The sequence below is a fragment of the Zeugodacus cucurbitae genome, chromosome 6 (assembly GCF_028554725.1).
Source record: "Zeugodacus cucurbitae isolate PBARC_wt_2022May chromosome 6, idZeuCucr1.2, whole genome shotgun sequence".
Lineage (NCBI taxonomy): Eukaryota > Metazoa > Arthropoda > Insecta > Diptera > Tephritidae > Zeugodacus > Zeugodacus cucurbitae.
This window is the reverse complement of record NC_071671.1, coordinates 62,033,978-62,059,364: the sequence shown is the minus strand read 5'-3', so window position 1 is coordinate 62,059,364 and position 25,387 is coordinate 62,033,978. Positions and strand designations below refer to the sequence as shown.

Below are 25,387 nucleotides of genomic sequence, written 5' to 3'. Positions count from 1 at the left end.
TGAAAGAAAGGAATTAGTTAAAATAGATTCAATGAAGAAGGAAATATACTGAGGTGAATAAGGAAGTGGAATTGGTAGATATTAAAGTGCTTGAAGAAGCTAAGTGGTTTGGATAATAACGCATATAAACATATCCTAAATATACTAGATTTTAGTGAATAAAAAGCCTTAGATTTTTTTAAAGAATTTTAAACTAAATATCTCATTTCTAAAAATTAAATAATTTCAGGAAAGTTATATACTAAGTATATCACTGAAGGGATTAATATTCTCTATGTTATATTTTAAAGTCTTATACCAGAAAATATTAGTAAATCAAGAAAATATCCACTCAATATGAGGACTCCACTCTTCCATCGAGACTTTAAGAGCACGTTTAGCTACAACCAAGCTGCATGAACAATGTTGCAAGCACATGTAGAAAATCACCAGTTTAAATTATTCTTTTGCTAAACATATGAAGACTAGAAGCACGCACATGTGCCAATATATGTATAACCAGCCAACTATGTGGGCACTAAAAACTAAAAGCAGTTCGCTAAGCAAAAATTAGATGCAAATGTGAGCCACTTTCAGGTAGAAAGGCAATAATTTTAGCTAAGAGCCAAAAAAAAAGCAACTAAAGTTGGACATTTGCATACAGTTAGTAGTGTGCAGAAGCCACATAAAGCAAAAAATTTAAACTATTTTGTATGTACTATATGTGTATTCTGGAGAAAAAGTGCAAAATTGAAATGAATAGCCCATTTGCATATACATACATATATATATGTACTTTTACTCCTACATAATGTTACTTCAAATATTCGCCACACAAAGGCAACTGGACACCTGGTGAATTTTCATTTTCTTTTCTTTTTTCAGCCACTTATTACCAACTCATATGAGCTCAGTACTTATGCATATGACTCTGCGGGTACCTTTAAAATGCCGTTGCAAATAGTGTATACATTCTACTTACCGTTATTTGCTGATCAGGCACACGATGTGCGGCAATGACCCAACCTGTTTGCAGATCCGAACTGAAGTACTCCACCGTGTAGCTGTAAAATGAGCAGAGATAGAGATAAGCGTTAGAAGAAAGAAAAATTTGAATATATGAGTGTGTGTTAGTGTGTGGCATGTTAGGAGTTGTGACAAAATAAAAACAGAGAAAAATGAAATATTTGCTGAACGAACGAAAAAAGTAGAAACCATTAGAAATGAGAAATGTGAAGGCCAGCGATAAGATGCTGTTGCAAAAGACAGCCAATTGGCTACTGCTGAGACAAAAATGCAGAGAGGAGTATATCTGTAGGTGTCCATGGTACTTGTAAGTCATTAAAATTTGCATTTTACATCTAAATTAAGCAGATAATGTTGCAAGTTGAAAATAATGAGGGGGAAAATAGAAATTGTTGTAAAATATTGAAATACTCTGATGTAGTACTAACCCTCCATAGTTCAATTAAAATAAATTTGAACAAAATTTAAAGTCTTGGGTCCTACATCATTTTATTTTCCATGACAAATTGTGGGTTTCAAAAGTATAGTAAAGCTCTGCTTTTTGGTTTTGGATCGAAAATCTTTGAAGAGCACTGTTTCCATATAATTATATAGGGAATCTAACACAGTAACATATAAGATATCATATGATCACGGATGGAAACATCCTCATGAAAGAATTTACTGAACCCGACGACTGAAGAGATGGATATTATTTGTTTATCTGGTAGCAACCTGTGGAATGATTGATTTAAGGGTTTATATACAGTTAGACGGCCGAAAAAAAGTGAATTTTCTAGAATTTTTTCTGAGATAACTTTTAAATTTATTGATCCAAAAATTTATACACATATTATGGTATCTTTTAACTGTATTTTAAGACTTAGTACTAGTAAAAATATTTATTTGAAAAGAGCTACAGCTGATCTCCAGGAGCTCCTCTCAAAAAAGACGTTTTGCGGTGACCACTATATCTCGGAACTGGATCATTTGAAATTAAAAAAACCAAACAGATTTCCTTAAAATAATGTTAAATCTAGTAATTAATCGAAGGAATAAGCAAAATAAAATTTTTTGACAAAATGGCGGTTTCTCAAAAAAAAAAAAATCGATTTTTCACCAAAATGTCGGCCTTAAATTGTTTATAAAAAAAAAAAATATTTATCGGAGAGAAAAAATTACTAAAAAATATATTTAAGAAGGTCGTGTTAAAATTTGAGACTAATCGGTCTAGCCGTTTTCGAGTAATGTTGGTCACCGACTTTGAAAACACCATTTTGAGAAAAACGCGCGGCCGCTCGGACCTTGTACTTCCAAGCACTCTGAAACGCCTTTTCAAATTTGCTTGTAACTTTGAAAATATTCACCGGAACGATATGAAATTTTTTGTGTGTATTCTTAAATATATGTACATTAAGAAAATGAAATAAAAAAAAATCGATTTTTTGAAAATTCTAAGTGTATATAACCTCTTAAGAAAGCTTTGCAAACCTGGAACTGTGTTATAAGACCTATTTTACTTTCCTGGAATAAGTAACTCGACATACTAAAAGCCTATTCTGGTTTTAGATGAGGTTTTAAGCAAACTAACGGGTGATTTTTTTGAGGTTAGGATTTTCATGCATTAGTATTTGACAGATCACGTGGGATTTCAGACATGGTGTCAAAGAGAAAGATGCTCAGTATGCTTTGACATTTCATCATGAATAGACTTACTAACGAGCAACGCTTGCAAATCATTGAATTTTATTACCAAAATCAGTGTTCGGTTCGAAATGTTTTTATCGACAAATTTTGTTCAGCGATGAGGCTCATTTCTGGTTGAATGGCTACGTAAATAAGCAAAATTGCCGCATTTGGGGTGAAGAGCAACCAGAAGCCGTTCAAGAACTGCCCATGCATCCCGAAAAATGCACTGTTTGGTGTGGTTTGTACGCTGGTGGAATCATTGGACCGTATTTTTTCAAAGATGCTGTTGGACGCAACGTTACGGTGAATGGCGATCGCTATCGTTCGATGCTAACAAACTTTTTGTTGCCAAAAATGGAAGAACTGAACTTGGTTGACATGTGGTTTCAACAAGATGGCGCTACATGCCACACAGCTCGCGATTCTATGGCCATTTTGAGGGAAAACTTCGGAGAACAATTCATCTCAAGAAATGGACCCGTAAGTTGGCCACCAAGATCATGCGATTTAACGCCTTTAGACTATTTTTTGTGGGGCTACGTCAAGTCTAAAGTCTACAGAAATAAGCCAGCAACTATTCCAGCTTTGGAAGACAACATTTCCGAAGAAATTCGGGCTATTCCGGCCGAAATGCTCGAAAAAGTTGCCCAAAATTGGACTTTCCGAATGGACCACCTAAGACGCAGCCGCGGTCAACATTTAAATGAAATTATCTTCAAAAAGTAAATGTCATGAACCAATCTAACGTTTCAAATAAAGAACCGATGAGATTTTGCAAATTTTATGCGTTTTTTTTTAAAAAAAGTTATCAAGCTCTTAAAAAATCACCCTTTATATAAGCGAACCTACTTTAGTCAAATTCCAACAGAACAGCAAGCTAGAGGTTAAAAAAGAAAAAGCGGGTCCCTACTGAAGTAAATCAAAGCATTACAACAAACATTTAGGATAATAATGGATAAAACTGATGGAAAACTACTCATAGTTTGCAGAAATCGGACCAGTTCAAGAGTAGACTAAAACGTTAGAGTTATAAATATGACCATTTTAGGGATCGTTCAACTTCGAGAGTAAATTTGAGGTTCTGCTATCGAGAGCTTATATTAATAACGAACGATTAACGGTAAAAAGTAGCACAACGATAGAAAAGACCAAAATTTCTATACTTAATACATATAAATATGAATGTAAATATACAAAAATATGAATATATTCAAATATAGAGAGGCAAATATAAACACATAACCTCAAATTTTCATACATTCCACAGGAGAAGACAATTGTGAAATTCGAAATGTATTTTACAGTTGCAGCTGCAGGACTGGGCGTGTTTAACGAATGCAATGCTATTTTCTAGCAACAACAAAAATAGCAACAAACAATAAACGCTGGCAATTGGAATGCCCGATAAGCGCATTGAATGAATGCAGACAGTCGCTAAAACAAAGCCAGAAGGAGAGCAGCTTTCGTAAAAAAACACAAAAAAAAGAGGAGGCGTCGACAAAAAATCTCGCCACAAATGCATATGCGCATGTGTGCCGTCGGTAGAAAGTACGCCATTGTCTGTAGCTAACAAATTTTAATGATGCCCGAAAAAGTCGAAGCAAGGCGAAATGTTGCTCAGCCAAAAACGCTAGCTGGCTAGCTAGCTGACATTGCAACATGCAACTGGCGCACATTCGAAACGGAGAACAAAACTGCAAAGGAATTTGCTGAGCGTGTACGTGTACGCCGCCAAGGTATGGCGTGTGCCGTTTTATACTTTTGATTATGTTAATTTGCGCAAATCTAAATCGCCATCACTAAGGCGGCAGCAGCGCAGCGCTGCGAATGCGCGAAGAAGTTGTAGACGAAATTACTTGCAACCAAATAGTTGTAGAAATGTGCTGGAAAGAATCGCAGATTGTTAGCGAGCCAAAAGAATGCTTGGCATGGACGAAATATGCGCGTTTTGGCCGCCAAATGAATGCTCTGGCAGCTTTGCAACAATAACATTGACCGCGAAATGGCGGGCGAAATGCATTTGCGTTGCATGTGGCATGCAATGCGCTTGCCGCAAAGCCACTTGCGGTCAATGCTAAACAATGAACACACTCACATATACAAAAACAACACAAATGCATGCGCTCTAGCTGCCACAGCGCCCATAAAGTGAACTAAGCGTTTAGCCACACAGCGGCCGTGTCGAAGCGCGCCGTCACTAATCAGAGTGCAGTTAGAGTTGCAGCCGCAACAGCAACCGTTAAATGGCCCAAAGCTGCTGTAGCCACAAAACAAAACTGTACTATTTTATTTTCAATATTTTTGCAAGCGCGCCGCATTTGTGTTGCAAACACAATATGTTGATGCCACATGTTTAAAAAAAAATCAAAAGTTACAAAAAAATATATAACGCTGTAAGGTAAACACCGAAAAAGCGCGAAAAAAATATCACACAAAGCCTTGCCACAAACAATAGCCCTAGCGCATGTATGCTTGCAACACTTTTGTGCCCCTTGTGCCGTGTGCCAACAGTTGCGGCTTGTTGCTGGCGCTTCCAGCCGCGTCCGGTAGATTCACTTAACTCGCTATAAGTCAAAAAATGATAGCGCACAACAACAACAACAGCAGCAGTGTTGCATTGGCATTTGTGTTGCTCGCGCCAGTTTTTGGCGTCCATGAAAAATTCGTTGAAATTTAAACGCTTCACAGTTGATTCCTCTTGGCGAAAATTATGCTTTTGTTTTGCTGCCACGCCTTTTAACCGCTAAACCGCTATGTATCATTTGCTATTTCTGCGCTGCCACTTATCTATTGTTAAATGGGGAATTCAAATTTTCATGGGTGAATGTTGAATGTTGCAAGACTATAAACTAGCAGTACTTTTGCCTTAAGCGTTAAATAATAGCTGAGATTGTGGCTCATTAATTGGCGAAATCTAACATTTTTATACCAAAAAGTTGGACTACTTTAATTGACACCACTCAAGTAAGTCTCTAATTAACTTTACAGCTTGAAATATCTCCAATAATTTTGTTCAAATCATGGTCAATAGGTCTTAGGTAACATAAATATCAACCAGCATGCGAAAAAAGCAGCCAAATGTTCTGTCTATATCACTCTTGATTTATACCAGTTGCTTGTTCAATTCGCCATTTTGCAAGTATTGGTGCTAGATACAGGTTATCGTAATTTAGAATAGTGTATGATTGCCAACAGTGAAGAGCTCTCAATTACAGTTGCTTTGCAACGAAGTATTTTGTACTTCAATGTAAAAACGAAGCAGTAACCCTTTTAGTACTCTACAGAGAGTTAGACCAAATTTTCCACACTTCCAATTACGCTACTCCTCCATTTACTTGATATTCCTTGCGCCACACAATCCTTTAGCTATTTTTATGCGAGCAACATTAAATGAAGCCATAAAGCAATTTACAAAACCACTACAAAGCATAAATTCTCGCTTATTGGCGAAATTGAGAAAAATTGCTAAACAAAAGCAGAAGTCAATCACCCAGGCAATGAAGCTAACGCCGGCGAACAAATACATGCCACTAAGCGACGAGTCACAAAGGACCCTAAAGGAGTAAAGAGTAAAGTGTTGACGGGTTAAGGAAGAGTGCGGTTAGATGAAGACCGCTCTAAAGCAAATGTTGTACTGCTCTGGCAATTTGCCTAACAACGCAGACAAAGCAAATTGTTGCATGGAAATTTTGTGGTAAATTGGGAAAAATTTGGGTTATTAGTTAGCAGGAAAGCATTTTGAATGGCGCTCAAGCGCTGATAAAGGGTTCGCTAACTTTTAAGCTAAGTAAAAGGAAATAACAACAAATGAAGCCGAAACAAAAGCGCAAAATTCAAACGAAAAACGAAAAAGAGAATGTAAATAAATAAATGGCTAAATGTAAGGGGATTATACAAGTAACCAGCTCTTGTGTGCATCACTCACCCGATAATTGGACTAGTCGCTCCCGGCTTATCTTGGCTGCGCGACCAACGCAGCGCGATGCTGTGCTGTGTGACGTTCACCACCTTTGGTGTGCCGGGCGGTGCTGGATAGGCGCTGGGGTCCACCGAACGGTGTAGCAGTGACGAACTGCCCTTTTCCACCTGCCGTGCAGCAATATACAAAAACAATGTAAAATATATAGCAATTTGTTGTAGGGGATTCGATGCATGTTTGTTGTTGTCCGCCGTTGTTTTGTTGTTTTTATTATTTTCGCGTTAGTTGGTTGTTATTGATCATAACATAGTTGTTGTTGTTTTCGTGCAGTTGTCGATCGCCGTTAGCGATATGTCATCACAATGCAGCCAAATTGCACACAGACCAGATGGCGAATATGAAAAGAGAAGTTGTAGAGATGCAAAATATGAATAAATTGTTGTTAAAATAGAAAATATGATTTTTTATTGTTTTTATTTTTGGTTTTAGGCTCTAGTTAAGTATGCAAGTACTTTTGTGTATTATTTATATGTTAGTGCCAGCCGTCAGCTTCCGCAGCGTTGTAGTTTACCGTTGACTGACATGCTTGATTGGCATGTTGACAGACAGTTCATCGTCAGTGAACCTTTAAAAAGGTTGAAAATTCTTATATAAAAATTTTAAGGGGTGGCAACACCCTCCAGTTACATATAGACATGGTTGTAGAAACAGAAACGATTAGTAGATTTGAGTGTTCAACAGAGTAATTATATTTTGTTGGATTTATTGCATGTTTCGTGAGAGATTTGACAACTAAGAACTTCACTTTTTAGTAAAAAACAGAAAAAATATACACATATATGTATATAATATAAGGGCTATAAATAACATATTAAACTCCAGCAGGAGGGTATGCTTTTAGCTTCTTATTGCTCTTGAATATAATTAATTTGTTCTTAACTTAACTGAAAGCCTAAACATACCTAGGCCACCAAAACTTACTCCAGAAAGTCAGAAACTGATGTTTTGAGAAGCACCATCTACTATTTTCCGATACATAAATTTTATATTATTTTTACGAAAATCACACATTAAACCTTCATAGCAACTGTCATATCAGCTTGACAAAAAATTGTGGACTTTTTAGTAGCTATATCCCATAATTAATAAGATATATGTTTTAAAGCACTTTTCGAACTTCGAAATCAAATATTTCGATTTTAGAGGCTTACTTCGAAAATCATAGAATACGCTTTTTTACTCATGACTTAATCTCCCGGAAAAAATAGTTTGGTCCAATAAGTTCCAAGTCGATTTTGACGTATAGTCTAATACAAGAGTGCGGTTTGGTAATCTTACTCAGTCTCGATTTCTCCAGATTGGGTAGTAAAAGATGCGAAAAAGATGCTTTGAAATTTTGACGAACTTGGAACTGAGAAAAGTATGTGAACATCAAACATAGCTTTTTGAATATCTGGAGTTAGTTTTGAGAACACTTAGGACTAAAATTAAGAGAGCCCAGCTGATCTAGAGTCCTCATAATGTAATGAATATAAATTATTTCTTTGCAATTTTAATGGTATATCTGCCATTAGAAACCCATGTTGAACACTTCGTTCCGGAATAAAGAGATATAATTCTTATCGAATCAAGAGATCCATATATTATTACTTTTCTGTATGTCATCTAAAAGTGATCATACTAATATCACCGCATTTTTTTTTTTTTTTTTTTTGAAGTACTAACATAAACGAACACTTTGTATTATCGAACTAACATTCCGTAACTTAAAAGTTGTTTCCACCGAACTATTACCCAAATGTGGTAAACAAATCAATAACACCACTGAGAATTAGCATAAAAAACCTTTCAAGTGCTAAAAAATAATAATAATAAAATACTATGAAAGCAAATTCCACAAAGCGAAGCTAAACACAAGCAGAGCATCACTAAACTCCACACACATTTGGTAAATACTTTGTAAGCTCACCGAGCGATAAGTGAAAGAAAACATGATTTTGAAGGTGTCACCGCCGGAATAACTGTCATGACGCGCGCCTGACGCAGAACATAATTTCCATGTTTTATGTCACTTACACGTTGCTTATCTGGGCAAATGTCAACATTTTCGCACGCCATAAATTTCGGCAGGACATGCAAAGCAGCGAAGAAAAAATAGTGGATTTTTTCGAAAAGAAAAGATGTCATCGTCAGCTGCTTACAAACTATTTGGCTTTAAGGCGACGGCAGCGACATTTGCAAAACCTTTATGCCAAACATTTACGTGACAATTGCGTTGTGGCACGGCGACTGTCACATAAATTGCGTATTTTATATGCAACGCACTGACAGATGCACCTACCTGGCACACACAACTAGCCTTTGTGTGGGTCAAATGGCGCAGCAAATATCAGCGCGCGTTGCAATCAGTGACAGTTATGTGCATTTGTGCGTGATTTTTACGCACTGCTTTGTTGTTGCTGTGCACTTAGTGCATCAAAAGTGCTTTTTCTCGAAAATCATCATCTTCAGCGCGCAGCGGCAATTTAGTTGCGTAGGCATCTTTATGCGGCAAGTGGCTGCTTCTCACAATCGATCGCACTTATCGCTGAGCTGCCATAATTTACTAATAAAATTTGCATTTTTATTAATATTTCAGCGGCAGCAAAAACATGCGCATAAAATTTGTTGCACGAACAAAAAAAAATAATAATTGCATGTAAAGAAGCAACTCATGTTTGTATGTCTGGCATTTGTGCTTTTTGCAATTTTTTATATATTTTTCCAACTTTTTTATGTGCAACAACCCACTGTGCGGCACTGTGTCGCTCTAAATGACGCGTAATTGAGCATAATTTTATTTTATTTTACATTTTTTTCGTAATAATATTTAGAATATCTTCTCGGTAAGGCTGCTGTCACCTCAGTTGCACTACGTAATGACCGCTGCTGTTCCTCGTTATAGGTATTGTGTTGCACGAGCGCAATTTTCAACTCAATTTGCATAAAACAATTTAGTGCCCTTGTCGTATGGACACTCGAGCGGGTGGCAGCAAGCCTGCATGCAACTTACATATATGATGTGGCATAGATATTTACATATATATAAGTACGGCCCACCAACGCCAGCCTGATTGTCTTTTCATCATTGCTATGTACTCGTCTCTTCGATAAGCAAGCGCGGCTGAGCTGTCAAAAGCCTGCCGCCTCAAACCACAATAACTTGCAACGCGTTGCAGCCACGTTATTTGGTTTGTGGTTTAATTTTTGCAGCCTCATTTTATTGTAATTTATGCGCAAAAAAATTGAAAATTAAAAAAAAAAAAAAAAATATATTAAAGAACTCACATGAAAAAAATTTCATATCACAATCATTTGCAAAAAAATGGCACTCATCCAGTCAAACATCGAGTTCAAACCGCACACCTGCCTCATTGTATACAAACAAGCGCTTGCCGCAACACCCTACAACACTGCGTTCAATTCAGTCACACATAAACACACTCAAACAATTCTGATCATCTGGCCCGGCGGCAAACTTATTCCGGCTGCATTTTAATATTCAACTGCATTTGCCGAACTGCTTTTATTATTTTTTTTTTGCATTTTTCTGACTTTTTGGTTCATTTCTCGTCTACTCCTCGGCCTGTCTCTTGCATATTTTCGCCATATTTTATGCCGGTCATCAATCATTCACAGGCCAACTTTTTACATTTGTAAAACAGCGAAAAAAATGAAATTAATTGATTGCCCTTCGGTCAGAAATTAAAAAATGAAAGCCAAAATAAAATTGATATCCACGAAAATCAATAAAAAATGAATTATACAAAATCACCAAAAATATATAAAAAAGTCAATTGTATGCCTCGTCTCACCCCAGCTGCTCTTGAAATTGCTTGAAAAATTACGCTGCATTCTTGTGCGTTGATTTTTTGCAACAACATTTGTATGTATATGCAACAACACGCGTGGCCGTCAAAAATTTGTTGCAAGCCGTAGCACTTGTAGTCATTCTCTCATTGCAACGCGTATGTAAACAAATTTCGATTAAATTGCCGCCGATCATTAAATTGGTTATCACACACTGTTATGTACATATAGAAGTTTGTATGTATATAACGGGTGATTTTTTTGAGGTTAGGATTTTCATGCATTAGTATTTGACAGATCACGTGGGATTTCAGACATGGTGTCAAAGAGAAAGATGCTCAGTATGCTTTGACATTTCATCATGAATAGACTTACTAACGAGCAACGCTTGCAAATCATTGAATTTTATTACCAAAATCAGTGTTCGGTTCGAAATGTGTTTCGCGCTTTACGTCCGATTTATGGTCTACATAATCGACCAAGTGAGCAAACAATTAATGCGATTGTGACCAAGTTTCGCACTCAGTTTACTTTATTGGACATTAAACCAACCACACGAATGCGTACAGTGCGTACAGAAGAGAATATTGCGTCTGTTTCTGAGAGTGTGGCTGAAGACCGTGAAATGTCGATTCGTCGCCGTTCGCAGCAATTGGGTTTGTGTTATTCGACCACATGGAAGATTTTACGCAAAGATCTTGGTGTAAAACCGTATAAAATACAGCTCGTGCAAGAACTGAAGCCGAACGATCTGCCACAACGTCGAATTTTCAGTGAATGGGCCCTAGAAAAGTTGGCAGAAAATCCGCTTTTTTATCGACAAATTTTGTTCAGCGATGAGGCTCATTTCTGGTTGAATGGCTACGTAAATAAGCAAAATTGCCGCATTTGGGGTGAAGAGCAACCAGAAGCCGTTCAAGAACTGCCCATGCATCCCGAAAAATGCACTGTTTGGTGTGGTTTGTACGCTGGTGGAATCATTGGACCGTATTTTTTCAAAGATGCTGTTGGACGCAACGTTACGGTGAATGGCGATCGCTATCGTTCGATGCTAACAAACTTTTTGTTGCCAAAAATGGAAGAACTGAACTTGGTTGACATGTGGTTTCAACAAGATGGCGCTACATGCCACACAGCTCGCGATTCTATGGCCATTTTGAGGGAAAACTTCGGAGAACAATTCATCTCAAGAAATGGACCCGTAAGTTGGCCACCAAGATCATGCGATTTAACGCCTTTAGACTATTTTTTGTGGGGCTACGTCAAGTCTAAAGTCTACAGAAATAAGCCAGCAACTATTCCAGCTTTGGAAGACAACATTTCCGAAGAAATTCGGGCTATTCCGGCCGAAATGCTCGAAAAAGTTGCCCAAAATTGGACTTTCCGAATGGACCACCTAAGACGCAGCCGCGGCCAACATTTAAATGAAATTATCTTCAAAAAGTAAATGTCATGAACCAATCTAACGTTTCAAATAAAGAACCGATGAGATTTTGCAAATTTTATGCGTTTTTTTTTTTTTAAAAGTTATCAAGCTCTTAAAAAATCACCCTTTACATATGATCCATTCATCGCTCTGTTTGCCCCAAAGCTTTGCGATATTTCATTGCCAAATATTATATATGCGTTCGCTTGTTAAACTTTTAACGAATGGAAATTGTTTTGCGAAAAAATTCGTCGTTTGTTGAAATATATGCGTTTAATGATTGTCATAAATATTACATTTCTGATTTTTTTATTGAAAATAAGAAGCAAATGAAAGCTTTAATAATTTAACTTTCAGTCTCCAATTATGGAATCAAATGAAATATAGCGATATATAGGGAAATGTATATGTATGAAGAACGCTTGGTTAATGAACGGATTTTAAAAAATATATTAGTTGATAAAAGCTCGCAAACATTAGAGGTTTTTAATTTTTCCATTAGAAAACGAGCTTAATGCTTAAACTTTGTTGTAATATAATAGATATAGAGAATGGCATAAGATGTCGGATCATCATTATTCTGAAGCATATTACCAAATATATACCGAACCAAAAATAAGATAGATACATATTATCCCTGTTTAGAATATCTATGTATGTCCTGAATTTCATCACCTCTCTTTTGTAGTGACTATTCTCTTTTCGTTGTAATGGTCCAGCTGATGCAAACAGGCATCGAATGCTCTAAAAATGTTTTGAAAATAAGTGATTTACAACTAACTAGAAATTTATTGACTTCCTTTAAATTAACGTTATCGTGGGTAGAAGTTGGATAATATTTTTTCTCAAATGAAAAATAATGAAGAGGAACTTATAATATTATCCATAATATAGGAAAGAGGAATGGTTCCTAGAAAGGAAAAAATAATCTATACTACTATTATAAAGAGAAAATAATTCAAAAACTACAGTGCCGATTTCAAAAGTTCTTTCAACATTGGAAAGCTACATGTACCCCGAACAACAGGCTATATTGCTAGAATCTTAATTTTCTGGAAATAGTTCCCAGGTGAGAGTATCAAAAAGACTCCGTGAAGTGCTGAACACAAAGACGACGACACGACACAACGTAGCGACGGCTGATCACAAATGTCGCTTTGAAGCCAGCGTCTTGAACATTTTGAAGACGGCAGCGACTTATCAAACAGCAATTTCATTGTTGCCGTACTAAAATCTTTCACTTCAATAAAATTTACATATTTAGTTTAAAGTGAAATTATTTGTGCAAAAAATGTAAAAATGGTCGATTTATTTGTTTTAAATAATCGATTGTTATTATAAATGTTATATCAAAGCTATTTTACGTTTCTGCTAGCAAAATAACGTCATATTTGTTATAACTTTTAATAATTTTACATTTCACATATTAGTGGCAACTCTACAAAATTAGAAACATTTTTAATTTAGCGACAACGACAACTACAAGCCGATTGTCGCGTAGTCGTGCTGTTGTCAAAAAATCTGCGCCCATAAGAACGCGTGTATTTTAATATTGGACAGATGTCGTTCGTCGCTTGTCGTCTTCTATGTGTTCAGCACATGATGGATAATCTTAATCTGAAACTGAAAATCGTCATACCTTCTCTTCTCTTCGCATCGCAATCGCATGGCAGAGAGTCGAGTATGGAGCGCTAGCAGCTGCTTGCTGAACAAAACTTTAAAATTACAAGCTCGTACTATGGCGTCGAACTCTGACAGTTCCCAACGCCTTCAAAATCACAGAAAAAGATATCGGACACCAAAGGTTACCTTTCTTTTAAATGAACCCACGCAAGAAACGGGAAAGTACATATTTAAGTATTTAAAAACTTGTAAAATGTTTGTTTAAACCCGTGCGAAGCCGGAGCGATCTGCTAGTACGAAATAAAAAATGAGACGTCTGTTGACTTTTTCTTGTTAGTGTAATGAAATGAATTTTGATAAAAATGAAATGGTTATAGATCGAACGAAATGTAGGTACAACTACTCCCTCCACTCTTTACTTTTGATGAAAACATAAGACAAAAGTAGTTCCAATATGGCTTTTTACGTTTCAGACTACTGATAACACTCAACAGCAAAGGAGGATGTATTTATAGTGAGATTAGGTAATTTTGATGAGGGATGCCTGCTTCCAGGAGTTTTTATAATTGTTTGATTAAGAAGTTTCTAAACTCCAAATGATCTCAACGGCATTAGGCCAGGATTTAATATGGTTTCTATAGCATTTAAAGGACTAACATAGAGATCGAAAAGTTAACCGAGAAAATTTAATCAAAATTCATTATAATATTCAAATTATTACCCATCGAAACAACGTTCGCATATTCATAAATACACAATTTCCTACAGTAATACCAGCAATCACTTGCTTCACCTCAATTCTGCCATGACTCACTGATACGCACTCATCAGTCTAAATATACACGTATAGAGATCATCTACGAAAATTCACTCAAGCAAAGTTATGTTTTTGCTTAAAAACTTTATTGCCTTGCACTTTGATGTACGCAATGCTTGCGAAACTATGCGCGAAGTTAACGAAAAGCATGAGCAAATTCATGGAATATAAAGAGGAAGAAGTATTATATTTGAAAAAAAAAAAACAGAATTGCTTGTCTTACGAAATGTGTGTGTGCTTTTTGTTGTTTCGCACGAAATTAGCAACATTTGTTCAGCAGCGTATTTAACATATGTTTAACAAGACGCTGCACATGCACACATAGATAGAGTGTGTACGAGTATATGAAATACTTGCAAGTGCTTTAGAACTTTTGCGGTATGCATCATAAAAATTTGATTTGCCAAACGCGAGTATTTTTGCGCCACATGCCACAAATACCACTTACGCGCATGTTGCACAAACAGACGCACTAATCCCACTTATTACCCACACATACACACTCAAACGCCGTGTTAGTCTGACAATATGCACAACAGACTCACAACCTGCCACTTAGTAGCGCTGCTTGCGCCACCAACCGTCAGTCAGACAGCCTCAATCATTGCCCTCCAATCGCTCAATGTTGCCACATTTGCTCTGCTTTTTTTGCACAAGTTTATCGCTTTCGGCTCAGCGATTTTTCGCTGAATTTATTTGTGCGCCAGTAAAGTTTGCAAATTTCACATCAAGAAAATGCAAATTAAAATATTTTCATTGCTCAGCACTCAGTTTTGTTGCTGTGCGCTGAAGCATTTTGTTGGCCCATATTGTTGTTGTGTGCGGAATTATGCACAATTAAATATTTGGTGGCGCAACAAACGGCAGTAAATTTTGACGAAAACTCGTTGATGCGCAGCGATTTAGCATTTTTGCTGCGAGGCACAGAGTTCTCTCTAATTTTTGCCACTTAAAATCACTTGAGTTGCATGAGTTTGCGTTGCATGCTGTAGTTTATTAATTATCCCATGAATTCGTGGAAGTACTTAAAGAACTTATGAAATCTTTTATAATATATTATTTCTGAAAAAATTGTGGGTTTCACCCAGAGATTGGTATTATAAAATCAAGATCTAAAGAAAGATCTAGTTAAAGATAGAGACGCGTATTAAACTTAAAGAGCTAACAAAGAGACTAAAAACTGTTCCAATTACAGGCACAAAATCAGAGATTAATCTCAAAGGTTCTCAGAACAATACAAAGAGTGCTAACCCATATATTGCATTTTTTAAACAGGTAAGACTTTTTATCCTCAATTTCTTTACTGTTTAGGCGTTCGTGCTGCTCTCGGTAATTTTTGGGACTATAATGGGATAATTTTCGGAAAGCGTTATCAATCTGTTTCGAAGTTGTATAGAATAACTTACCAAGGAAACTTCATAAAACACTTTGAAGGTCTTCAAGGCTCCGAGAAACGAGTTAAGATTTATTAGTTTAAAATTCGATTCACAAATAATGAGTGTGTTATAGTCAGATAAGCTTCATCAGAACTTCGGCGAAAGAGAGGCAGTTACTCTGAATGAAATCGTTTCTTAATTATTATAAACCTTAGCTTGTGAAGGTGAAAGACAAATGTGGTAAAGTTCTTAAAAACTCTTGAATCTTATGAAGAACTTAAGGAGTAGATTACGGAATCTTTCAAAAATCAGCAGCTCGATTTTTGACCATATTACCGAATTGTAGTGACTTCCAACATGTCTCCATAATCATTGTAGAATGTCTTCGAAAAATATTGACTGAAAGTCTCAAAAAATAACTTCCGTGATCTGGAACAGATGTTAAGAATTGGTTATGATACTGTTTCTCAAATAGAGATTAGAACTGAAGTATTTGCCTTTAGCCTGTCTTCCATTTTTTTATATAGTATTGATTCTGTTGTTATTGGGACTCGTTCAAATGTTATAGTTCTTATAAAGAAGAATATTAATCTTGAAAATAGTCAGTAGAATTCACTATCAGATAAACCGTCGACTGTCTTCTACAAACTTCGAACATAGATATTTTGAGATAAAAACTAAGGCTACATTAACTTAGCGAGTACGTATCGGAAGCCGATGGAAAAGGTTCAGCGGCTTGCAGCGCTATGTATAACAGGGCCCTAAGAACCACCCCAACGGCTGCTCTAGAACGAATATTAAACCTGCCACCTATAGATCTCTTTGCCGAAAGCTGCGCGGCGAAATCGGCAGGTCGACTGATGGCAATAGGTGAATTCACATACAGATCCTTCGGACACAGCTCGGTTGCTAAGAGCAGTCTGACAGGTATCGACTATCTGGTCCCATTCTACAACTGGGAAAGAGGTTTCATAGTAAACATGGAAAAGGATGGTTGGCGCAAGGGTACCGTAACTACACGCAACTCCTTAAATATCTATACGGATGGCTCTAAAATGGATGAGGGAGTAGGTGCAGGAATATACTGTCCGGAATTAGGCATAAGACAACCGTTCAAACTGCCGAACCACTGCAGTATATTTCAAGCAGAGGTCTTTGCTACTGGGAAAGCAGCAGAGCTAGCCCCCAGCGCACAAGGCCAATACTCTAAAATTAACATCTACGTAGACAGCCAAGCGGTTATCAAGGCAGTAACCTCGTGTCGAATATCGGCCAAAAGTGTCCTGAACTGCAGGGCAGCAGTGGTGAGGGTCGCCAGAAATATGAGGCTACACTTCTACTGGGTGCCAGGCCATAAAGGCATCGAGGGCAACGAAATCGTAGACGGGATTGCCAAAAGCGGTGTACAGCTGTCACCCGGAAACATGATCAACATCGCTAAACCCATGCACATTCTATACGATGTCATAGATAGGTGCATGGCAAGAAGAATCATATCTCGCTGGAAAGATCTACCGGGGTGTAAAACTGCAAAGGTCATTTGCAAAGCGGTAGATCAAAAATATACAAGGTTCCTACTGGAGCTCGATAGAAAGGGCTGTAGGACCATGGTTGGCATTCTGACCGGTCACAGCCTTGTAGCGGCGCATGCCTATAAAATGGGGCTGTCAGATCAGGAGGAATGCAGAAAATTTCAAGAGCAGGGCACCAAAGAGGAGATATTGTCAGTGAAGCCTCATAAACTATTAAAATTTACGACAGGCGCAGGCATCCTGAACGATGACTACTACTCAGAGAACACGTAAATGCACTCCATTCTGGTATCGCAAAGGACCATAACTGACCTATGCGTGGCCTGCAGGCCTACCAGACTAATCTAACCTAACCTAACTTAGCGAGTTACAGTGAATGACCGGTGTATCTTTTCCCCGATTTGAATTATAAGTATACCATTTATTTTCAACCTTCCAACTATTTTTGCTTTCGAATCCTATACAACTTCAACTCATAGTACCAAATAATAGCTTAACCCTGACCTCTTCATCCTATCATATTTTAATCTCCTCATACCATAGATCATATTTCTATGTTTAAATTAAAGCCCATAAAAATAAAAATGTACTAATGTAATCAATAACTAATACATATTAATTACCCAAACAACAAAATATACTCATCCCTTTTTACTAACTTCATGGCGCCATTATCGATTGATTATATTTGCATAAATATATATACCTCAGCCGGGTTATTTATACAATATTTACACGGGTAAACTTAATAGCCTATAAATTACAGCTCGGTAATTAATGCTGCCATATTTTGCATGCGCGCCCTCATAATCTTTTTTCTCCTCTTCACTCTCTTTCTTTCTCTCATACCACTGCTGCTGTGTAACCGAAGCTTGTTGAGGCCACGACCACTTTTAAAATTAAAGTGCATAATTCAAAGTACACAAAGTTTACAGCAAATTAATTTTAAACATTTATTGCCTTCAACTGGGTTGTCAGCCTGTTTACCAGCTAGTAAGCCTGCGAATCGGCCAATTGGTTGGCCGCTCGCAAATGACGCTTTAAATATACGAGTGGCCATCGAGCAGCAAACAAGCGGAGTGCATAAAAATCCGCTCAAACCACAGTGGCCGCCCGTGGACACAGGACGTGCCTGGGCGAGTATTTGTTGCAACATTAAGCCCGGCCGATGACAGTGGAAAGGCAAATTGAAGCGCAAATATATGGTGGACACATGTGTAATATTTATGTGTGTGTGTGTGTGTGTATATCGGTGAGCATGTGCATATTTACAGTTATTGCCATTTTGTGGTATGACGCGACAATTATGCCATAAAATTGAATTTATGAGAGACAGCAATGCTGCCAGCCTGTCAGCCAGGCAGCCGGACAACAGCTTAACTCCGGTGTCTGTGCTTGCCAAAGTGGGCGAAGGTGTCAAGAGGGTGCTGGGGAGATTTTAAAGTGTGGTGACACACGGGTGAAAGCTTTAAATAAATATTATATTAAAAGCTCATTTCGGCAAGCTTATTAGGATATCATGTGGCATATTTTGTTTGCCGACGACAGCTGATACGCCATAAATATTTAATTTGTGAATTTAGTGTTGTTTTCGATGTTAGTTGTTGGGTATTTGTGTAATAATTAGGCTTTAAATATTAAAATGTGTTCACAGTATTGACAGTTATTGGAAAATTTTTAGAAAAATAATGAATAGTAAGAAAAACTTACCGTTAGTGTAGCTGACCATGATGTCTCTCCACTCTCTGAGGATGCTGTGCAAGTAAATAGGCCGGAGTCACTTTGTTGTAGGTCTTAAAGGAAAGAAAAAATATTTTATAAAAATAGTTTTTAAGATTTCGAGATTTTAAGTAGCAAGTTTATCAAAACATATTTTTTTCTAATTAAAATACATTGATCAAAATGGTTATATTTTGCATTAAAACATTTTTGAATACGATTTTATTGCTTAGAAATAGCGCTAAACGTTTTATTTCACCAACAAACTTATTTAGAGACACCCTAAATGTAGGTAAGGTTTAATTTTCATAATCTAGGCAAGCTTTAATTAAAACGTTGCCTACATTTGTGAGCAAAATTTGCATTTATCCGAGACATTTATGCATAATTATTAAATTTCATAAAAAATCTATCCCTTAATTTTTTTTACTTTTATCATCTTATTTAATTCCCTGCTATTAAAATTTAAAAAAGAAAAAAAAAAATTATATTCCATCACTACTCACCATCGATACGCAACGAACCACCCTGTACTATCGTATAACGATTGCCATTCTGCAGCATTGTGCCATCCTTATACCACTTGACACGTGGTGTCGGATTCCCGGTTGCGCGACATGGTAACATGGCAACACTGCCTTTGGGTAACGTTTGATTTGAGGGACCAATTTGTATAATCGGCGGTGGGGTGTCATCCACAGAGGTAACCTATGGCAACAAATAAGAGAAGAAAGAATTTAGCGCTGTTGATAGTAGGGGGCAATAAAATTTGCTTACAAATATACATAAAGTCCTTCATAGAATTCAAATAAGAATATTAAAATGCGCATTAAGACACAAGAAATTTAATTAAGAAATTATAGAGATGTAGGAAAATCGTTTGAAGTTTAAAGTTGCAGATAATAATAATATTACGCAAGAATTTTAAGTTTTAAATTAAAATCTGGAAGCATACGAATTTCATATAATCTGCTGTCGCACCAACCTGGTCTGCACACGACCTTAGTCGCTATTTATAGGAATATACACTAGTTTTGGGGAAACACTTTTAGAATAAATGTGATGTAGTTTTCACACTTTTTCTCACTGGGTATTTCTTAATTAGTTTAGGATTTTGTGTTCTCATAGACTTGCTTATTATTAAATGAGAATAGACTTCTAGGAAAACATATTTTAGTGAATTTAATAATTTGGCTAGAGGGCGCAATTTGTGTTCAAACCAACAAAAACAAAACCAAAAAAATGTGTAAAATTACAATCCTTTGTGTTCTTCGTGCGCACAAAGGCAACCATGGTTACAGTATCGTTCGAATTGTCTCTCGCCATGACAATATGTAAGTCAAAGCCATAAGGACAAGGCAAAAGGCTGCCAAATATGGCCAAATACAGCAATGAAATGTGAAAAGGATTTTTTTACGAATGTGAAATAAACGTATTTTTGTGTATTTGCAACTCTTTTTAAGACCAACAAAGGTAATTTGATCCAATTAAATTGCCAAAAAGAAAGCATGCTATTAAAGCGAATTAATTTAAATATTTTTCCATGATTTTATTTTGAGTTTGAAACCATTTTCATTCCAACACAGCGGTACAAATTAAGCGTTACCAGGCGCACGAAGACCGCACTGGTCTTCACTTTGTCATACACCTACAACTACCAAGCACTTTTGTGAATCGGACAAAAGTAAATATATATTTACATAAATGAATATATCTGCAATGTTGTACTCATCACTCACCTGCAAGAATGCCCGTATCGTTGTTGAGTCCACAACGCTAAAGGCCGAGCACACATAGTAGCCGGCATCGTCCTTTTGTACGCCACTCAATTGTAGTGTGCCTTCGACGGAGACATGCATGTGACCGTACGAATTGTTGGGGAACATCAGCGTCGAGGAGCCCTCTTTTGTCCAGAACACCGAAGGCGGTGGATTGCCATCGGCAACGCAAGGAAACTGCGCAACACCGTTGAGACCGACCTTTTTATCTTGCGGCTTCACAACGAATGTGGGTGGCGCTGCAAGAGATGGTGGGAGAATAAGTAAAAAAATAGGAAAAATTATGTAAATGAATATTGAAATATTTAAAGTATTTTGTGGGAGAATATGTTTAGTCTGTATTTTAGTTATTAAAAATATCAAAATTCGTTTTCTGTGGCAAATTTAAGTTTTAAATTATGTATTTTCTAACCTCACATTAAAACCATGAACTTTAACAGTTCATTCAAAAACCGTTAATTAGAAAAGTTGCGCGCTCTTTATACTAAAAACTCACTCAAATTTACGCCTTCGGCTCCCTACGCGTTGTACGCGCTCCCACAATAAATACCGAAATTTAGTGTTAACGCCCTAATCATCCAAATCTCCACCCCCTTAATGTAATTCTGAACACTTACCATGTACTGTTAGCGAGGCGCGTGCACTTATCTGTCCGACACTATTGTGCGCCTCACACACGTAGGTGCCCTCATCGGCTGGTGAAATGTTGGTGATTTCTAAACTTTTGTCATCGTGTTGTATGCGCGCACGAGCCACCGGTATATTGCCCTCCTCCTTCTTCCAGAGTATTTTCGGTGGCGGATCACCGCCGACGAGACAATGAAACTGCACCGTTTGACCGGAGAGTGCGGTGAGATCCTGCGGCTCCTTCATGAAGTACGGCTTGACTGTGGACGAGAGAGAGAGACAGAGATGAGAGAGAGTTGGAAATTAAAGGAAATCATATTAAAAATAGTCAAGTGCGCGCAATTGAAAAATTATGAGCAGCAGATAAAATGCAGTTATATGCGTTATAAAGTTGAGATTAAAAGGGTAGATTGTCTGTAGCGGTGAGTGTGAGCGTGTGCAATACTTCAGCGAAATTAATAAAGTTTTCAATTAAAGGCGACAACTACCAGTACCAGTACCAGTGCTTTGTCTGCATAAGTACCGTTACTCATAAATAGCAATTACATAGCACTTCCGGTCTAAGCCAAGTGCCGTTGCAAAAGTTAATGTAGATTTCTGCAAATGGATAAGTCTGTGAGAAACCGCTGTTTTTGTCATTCGGCCACCCAAGCCAGCAATAGACTGGAGTGCTGGCAAAACTTTTCCAATAATAGTTTTAAGTTTCTTTAAGGTCTTTCAAACACACATACTCATTAAAAATGAGACAAAAACAGCAGCGCAGTCAACTGCTGGTCACTCGTTGCTTTAACGGTAATTTCATGTCCTGCTAAGTACTGGTACTTAAGTTCATAAAAGAGCGGCACTTCACTGGGTTAATGAGAAAAAATCTTAACTATTTTTCACAAAGCGCCACTTGTGTTGTTGCACTTTTTCAGAGCTTTCTACTTTTTCACAGCTTTTTTAGACAGTCTAATGCTCTATTGCCTTTGCTTACTTTTATTTTGACTTCTATTTTTATTTGTATTTTTATTTGAGTTTTGCTTTAGCACGCAATGAAAAGTTTCGTGTTGCAAGAAAAAGTCTTCTCACATTGCAAAAAGTTATTTGCGTGTTGTTGTTTTGAAAAAATGCCACTAAACTAACAGGTCAACTATTTTAAAGAGCTTTTAATGTTCACTCTCTTATGGGAGACACACTCTCGTTCGTTGTGAATGAGATAAAGTTTACAGCAGTGCTTTTTGTCCACTCGTTCAACTTTTCACATGCCACTACATACCTTATTTAATACATGCGAGTATATAAGTAGTGCATTCTAGGTTTTTAGCACTGTTGTTCGAGTTTCTTTTAGTGGCGGTAAAAGTAATTAATTACTACCGTAACCGAGGGACATTATTATAGTTTTTGCGATTTTACGCTTTTGGTGATAACTTTTAGTAGCAAATAAATAGTTGGTTTGAGGCTCATAAAACAGTGATACTTAGCTGGGAGTTACTAAGCAGGTGTTAGCAGATAAAAGGGAGTTTCAAGTTAATTAAAAACATTTTTAATAAAAAAAAAAATTTAATAAAATTGCTTTAATTTTTTTTTTAATTTTCATTTCTAATTGTATTATTATTCTATTATTCAATATAGTAACATATGTAGTTAGTCTTTATCGTGACACTTTCGAATATTAATAAAGTAAATTTTTTTCACCTACTAGCAATAAATGTTCGGTATGAAACATTAGCTTAGTAAATGTTGCCTACATTTTGGCGCATAGCATTTAAAACTTTGTTACCAATCACGAAATATACAGAGCTTTCTTTATTTTTGTACTTTAAATATTATATTTAACTATTTTTAATGAATCGAGAAAAATTATTGATCTCAAACAAATTTAGATTCATTTTAGAAATCATGTAATTACTAATTTTCAAACTATCAACATATTTCTCATGTAATTTAGTTTATATTTAAACATTGTGCTTTTGCACTAGCAAGAACAATTTCAGTAAGTGTAAGTTTGTCCCTAACAGAGACATAAAGAAATACGCCACCAATATAAGAACCAAAGTTCAAACTAAAGCATGAAACATGTTTAATAAAAAGAGAATCTCTTTTATTTATTAAAAGTTCTGAATAATAGCGATTAAAATTCAAGCTTGACCGCTGAGTTCTCATATTGTACATGGACAAAGCTTTTAAAAGCTTCAACATATTATAAGATCATATGTTTCATATGTGAATCTCGAACCCGAAACATATAGTGAAGATCCAGATCAGTTCGCGATCATGTATTTTTTTGTTTAATTTACGGAAGTAGTTTTCCCAAGCTGGAAATAAGCTCTACCATATGAAGAAGTACCTATAATAATTTCAGTGGTTTCTAGTTAATCCTCTGCAGCATATTTTGATAGAGAAAACTGGTGATATGTAAGATCTCTGTTATCTATTTTAAGGGACTATACCAGTGTAACTCATCAAAAAATAGGCGATTTTCGTGAATTTTTTTTAAGAAAGTACTTGATCGAACGTTTCGAAGTTTTTAAGACATAATAAGCTATACTTTTAACTATATTTTAAGATTTTTTTTAACAAAAATATTGAAAAAATTATGTGCTGTCTTTGGAGGTGCGAAAAAAGTTCCCCAACTGCTGACATTATTCCGGCTGAATGAGTAGCTGGAACTCAAAAATACAAAAAGATTATTTCCTATACAATGACCTACAATTTTTGAAAAATAGCAAATATTTACAAAATGGCGCAATTCAGAAAAAAAATCGTTTTTTCATTAAAAGAAAATGGTAGATTTTTAATTGCCAAATTGATTTTAAACAAATCAAAAAGATGGTAGCTCATTGTGTAGTAAATATTTTCAACAATACTCAGTTTAAATATGAAGTCGATCGTCAATTTTTCGTTGAGTTATGATGTCAGCAATTTTGAGAAATTTCGACCGAGAAAAGTGCGTTTAAAGTTTGACCATAGCGTTTTACACCTGCGAGCGGTCGCTATTTAGAACGCTGCCATTCAACAACTATTTAAGATACGACCTTACCGCTTTCACAGGATATTTTTGAAAGTATAAAGTATCAAATAAGCAAAAAAAAAAAAAAAAAAAAAATCGATTTTTTTACAATGTTACACTGATATAGCCCCTTAATATAATTATGTTGAAAGAAGAATAATAATAATTGCAACAAATATTTAAATATCTATTTATAAATATAATGATTTAGAGGAGAACTTCTGAAAAAGAATTAATTGCTACAATACACTACTCTGTTCTATTAACACACATTGAAAACCAGTAGCAATCTCACCTTCAACAATTACCTACTGTTATTTGAATACATAAAGCTTTATTACACAACTGATAAGCCAATTGAGTTCATTAGCATTACCAAGTACGCCTACCAAATACACACAACACTAAAAATAGAACCCAGCGCAAAGCACAAATGTCATTTATTCGCCTCTCAAGGCACTAAATTAACCGTTTTATTGCACATTCGTGCGCCGCGCATACGCACAACACAATACATACAAACATACATATGTGTAGACATAAGTGCCTGCATATGTAAATAATTGTTGGACCCCTAACAGCGTTAGTGACATGAGCACCCACACACAGAGGCACACACATCCACAGAGAGGCGTGCAACCCTTCAGGTGCTTTTCGAACAATTGGTATTACATGCGAAACGCTTGTAGGCGCCACTCAAGCAGCGTTTGCCAGCGAGAGCGCAGACAACAGTGCCTATAATAACAACAACAACCATTAGAATATTGCTAATGAAATACATAAATGAAAGCGTTAGCAACGGAAGTGAAACAGTTCGATGGAGATAGTGGCAATCAACTGGCATACATGTGTGTTTTTGTTATGTGGTTTTGTTGTTAGGGAGCTCTGCCGCTGTTGACGCCACAAATGCTACCCACGCTGCGTGAGCCACTCAAAATGTGCGCTTATGAATATTTTGGTGGCCTCTTCATTACTACAAACACACACACACACATGAAGCTATATTGAATGAAACACTTCGATATGTGTTCAGATAAATAATTATTTATTTATGTA

General features: G+C 36.5%; 1 protein-coding gene across 5 annotated transcripts in view; it reads right to left on the bottom strand.

The window, feature by feature from the left end:
• Positions 1-25,387, bottom strand: part of LOC105209387 (protein sax-3) — a 292,880-nt gene that overhangs the window by 32,844 nt on the left and 234,649 nt on the right. For all 5 annotated transcript variants that reach the window (XM_054234986.1, XM_054234983.1, XM_054234981.1 and 2 more), the window contains exons 7-12: positions 21,330-21,599; positions 20,674-20,951; positions 19,441-19,642; positions 18,926-19,008; positions 6,599-6,759; positions 962-1,043 (exon numbers count right to left, since the gene is read on the bottom strand). In XM_054234986.1, the coding sequence (XP_054090961.1) occupies positions 962-1,043; positions 6,599-6,759; positions 18,926-19,008; positions 19,441-19,642; positions 20,674-20,951; positions 21,330-21,599 (1,076 nt within the window). The remainder of the gene's footprint in view (positions 1-961; positions 1,044-6,598; positions 6,760-18,925; positions 19,009-19,440; positions 19,643-20,673; positions 20,952-21,329; positions 21,600-25,387) is intronic.